The 3,974-nt window shown below is 36.6% G+C and overlaps 1 protein-coding gene across 1 annotated transcript; it reads right to left on the bottom strand.

The window, feature by feature from the left end:
- Window positions 1-202: 202 nt before the first annotated feature.
- On the bottom strand, window positions 203-3,713 carry LOC148938463 (uncharacterized). Its single transcript, XM_089107776.1, has one exon. The coding sequence runs from the start codon at window positions 3,596-3,598 to the stop codon at window positions 266-268; it is 3,333 nt and encodes a 1,110-aa protein (XP_088963902.1). The 5' UTR covers window positions 3,599-3,713; the 3' UTR covers window positions 203-265.
- Window positions 3,714-3,974: the final 261 nt, after the last annotated feature.

Here is a 3,974-nt window from a genome sequence, read left to right on the forward strand (position 1 = left end):
AACATCTTCTCTAAAAAGAATACATTTCCAGATATACTGGACGATAATATGAAAACTGAAAACAAAACTCAAACAAATCGATGGAGCAACATTTTGTGGAAGGGCGAATTTCCCCAAAAATGTCACAAATAGACTTTTGAATTGACTTCATCCTTTGTAAAAGGTACGAAGAACTAGCAAATGACTAATGCAGAACAGATGCTTCATTCCCAGAAATGAATATGTTTCAAATCTTCGTTTTTATTACAGAATTGACAATCCTTTTTTATTTCATAAAGCGTGGCACGACATCAGAAATAGCTTCACATAATTCCAAGGAAGAGAAAAATACGTTGCAAGCAAAGTTCCGAAGGCCGGAATAATTTTTTGCAACTACAGCTTCTCTAAATGTTTTATCATTAAAATGCAAAGTTAACTTGCATAATGGCAGTGATTGTGAAGTGTTGCTCCCCTCGTATGTAGTTCCAGAAGATATAGTCCCCCAGCAATTTCCCTTTACAAAGGTTACACTTGACACTTTATGAATAATACATAAAATTTTTTCCTTAAGATGGTCTTCCAAACGATCACTTATCACAAGTTTCTTCGAGTTCAACCCTGTTTCTTTCAATTCCAGAGGAGAATGACCATCAGGCAAAAAGTGTTTTACATACGAATCACTAATGGGATCATTGGTGATGCATGAAATACGACCATCAACATTTTCCATTATTTTCATGTTAGCTGATGGCCCATGTCCGTGCAAAATGATGCAGTTGGCCCATCTTAAGTCTCTTTCCCTGGCTCCAATGAAATTCATGTCCTTATCAAATGAAAATGAACCTTCAACACTTTTTGATATAATCACGGATATCAGGTATGCATATGAAGGCTTATAGCCAGGATCAACAACATAACCAAGTTTTTTCAAAGCTTCACAGTAAATTAATTCAATTGTTGCTAAGGCATCTTTATCTTTATTGTTCTCTGTGTTCATTCCAATACAAAATGAAGAGGCTAATCCCGTTCTCTTCTTCTGTTTTTTTACACTAGGTTTTAACTGGTCTCTCGTCAATGGATGATGAATACTAGGATTGAGCGTAATAAGCTTCATTTTCTTTTCCAGAGGATTCTCATCTATCCTTTCCTCATTTTTTTCGAAACAGTAATCCTTTCTATGTTTTCTCAATGCCAAAGCATGTTCCAGTTCTGGCATTGAAAGTGACTTTCTTGTTTCTGGCAGAGCAGTCGCTACATTTAAAATATAAAAGTTGCCTAGACGAGTCGTAATTTTGAGGGAGTCAAGAAGCCTTTTATTGGAGACAGGAAACGAGGCGAATTGACATAGTAGGTGAGAAACGAATTGTTCCAGTGCTACTTGCTTCCAGTCCGATAAAAATGTATTACAAGTAAGTTTAAGTGTAGATCTGGCATTAAGAGAATGAAGTAGCTGAAATGGACCGGTGGAATCTATAAATTCTATTTGCAGAATAGAAGGGTCAGCATTGCGAACGATGAATATATCAGAGTTTATCATATAATACTTGTTCCGTTTCGCGCGATAACGAAGACGGTTATTCCTCATGGTATGAATTAGATTTTGTATTTCTTCATATACCCTAAATATTTCTGCACGAGTGCCGAGGGCCTTAAGCATAATCTGAACTTGACCTTCGGTCTTATGTAATGTCACTTCCGCACCTGTTTTTTCTGAAAGCCATTTCGAATGAAATGATAAAGAACCTATCAAAGCCCTGCTTAGACTGAACGGTAGTTTGATGCAGCATGGGATCGTAATGCTTGATTGACTTGTAAATGTTTTAATCAGAAAAGAACAGCTTCTTGCAGGAATCAGTCTGTAGTAGGCATGAAGACTTATCCGGGCAACTTGTTTCATTATATCTGCATCGATTGTATTACTTGGAATTTCCTGATCCTTCCAAATAATTGTGAAAGATTTGTTTATCTTTGAAAGTTTCTTGAAGAAAGATACAATATACTGTCCAATGATTTCGTAATCCGTACAAGTCATGCGGCTGATTGAATCCACAAGATTATTGTACAACTCTGCTAAAGGTGTTTCCGTTTTTCTCTTTGGAAAACGGATTTCGAGCAACGAAATAACTAATCCATAAAAATCTCCTGAAGACATTAGAGCAAAATCCGTTTGAATTCGATTGTCTTTCAAGATACCAGCGATTTTCGCCCACTTAACAAGAAACCAAAATACTGGTAGTATATTCGGTTGCTCAATATATACAGATTGAATTAAGGCAGTTTTTAGCAAACCGACTGAGTTAACTGATATGTCCACGTTGACAATTCCTTCATTATCTAATACTGAACATTTGATGTGTGGTACCTGAGAATTTGTAACGTCTACGACTGATTCAACTTCATTACTTAAAGATGGGACAACAATCGTACGAAGATAGTGCGATGGTAAAAATTGATTATCATTTGAGTCATTCAAAATCAGTGACAAATCCAGATCAGAGTAAGAATTACATGTAAATATAGTCACTGACCCATATGGCCTAATTTCAATTTGCTTTTTAAATAATTTCGAAGCGTATTCACAAATTACAGCAATGAGCCGGTTTCCAATAAGAATTCGTCGGGCAACAACAGCACTTAAAATTTCAGCAGTTTCTAAGAAATAATTTGCTACTTCCTGACCAATTTCCAAGTAAACTGCGTTTTCGGGAACACACTGAACATCAGAAGACTTTGATAGCTTAATATTACAAAGAATGTCTGAGACAATCCAGGCAAAACTAAGAAATTTCAGAGAATTTGGCTGAGAATGACTATACGCTACGTAATACCAAGCGGATGCTTTTGCTTTTTGGTCGTTTTTATGAACATCTTGGAAAAATTTGGAAGTCATAAGATTTTTCAGCTTATAAAATGAATCTTGGATTAAACTTGACGTGTTCTGTGTGTGCATGAACGAAAGCTTTGAAGAAGTCGAACGTCCCAAAATAATTTCGGATTCATCTTGAAGTCCATATTGATACATTATCCGCTTCATATGAGTAAAATAAATTAGATAATCTCTTTCAGCTGCTGGAATGAACTTCTCATAGCCATTAACCATCAGCCCTGGCTCAGCAGAAATTTGGTTTGAAAATGAGAATTTGGTATATAATGATGACGCATCGCGATACAGCTCGCCAAGAACCTTCTTTGAAGGATATGTTAATTTTTCTTTCTTTGCCATAAAATCGGGGTAACCATTAATTTTCACTAAAGCGATAGCCTCTCTTGGTACTCTTGGTGGTATACCTGTTTTCGGAAAATCAACAGCAACAGCTTGCGATTCAGCAAGTTTCATTGCAAGTGGATCACAGGCCCCTTTTTCAAGATTGTCACATAATGCAACATGTAGATGAGCAACTCGTCCAAGCACGTCATTAACAAGAGCTTTTACATAAAAGTGTGAGAGAGCTTCATGCTTGCAAGGGTTAGGGTCTTTTGGCATATCACTAAAGAGTCCTGAATAGTCAAGAGGAGGGAAAAGAGATAATTGAGGTGGAACCAATTTAGAATTCCACACCACCGAAAAAAGGTCTCCGTCCAAGTCTCCGCCACTGCAAGCAGCTGAAAGAGAATACATGCAATTAGGACTGGCAGAAAATATTAACACATTTTTGTAATTTCTAAACTCGGGCTTGTCAACAGCCCTAACTGTGCGCACATCACCGGGATGAAGACATGGGTTGCGATATATTAACACCTAAAAAAAAAAAAAAGGTTAGGGATGTCAAAAGAGGAAGCACAAGAATCAACTTACATATAAAAGACAATAGCACATTTTTTTTTTAAATATAAACAAATAAGGCAAAAAGACATAATTTCACTTATCTTAAAAGTAATAGAAACTCTACTACTACTACTACTACTACTAACAACTCACCGCAGCACCAAGCCGCCTGAGGCCAACACAGCTACGCACGAATTGAATAGAAACTCGATGTCTATCAAATTTATTT

The sequence above is a fragment of the Artemia sp. Qi Xiang Cuo genome, unplaced genomic scaffold (genome assembly GCF_049724085.1).
Source record: "Artemia sp. Qi Xiang Cuo unplaced genomic scaffold, ASM4972408v1 HiC_scaffold_3244, whole genome shotgun sequence".
Taxonomy (NCBI): domain Eukaryota; kingdom Metazoa; phylum Arthropoda; class Branchiopoda; order Anostraca; family Artemiidae; genus Artemia; species Artemia sp. Qi Xiang Cuo.

Excerpts from the sequence above, each read along its gene's own strand:
- LOC148938463 (XM_089107776.1), bottom strand. The coding sequence starts at position 3,598 with ATGTATTCTCTTTCAGCTGCTTGCAGTGGCGGAGACTTGGACGGAGAC.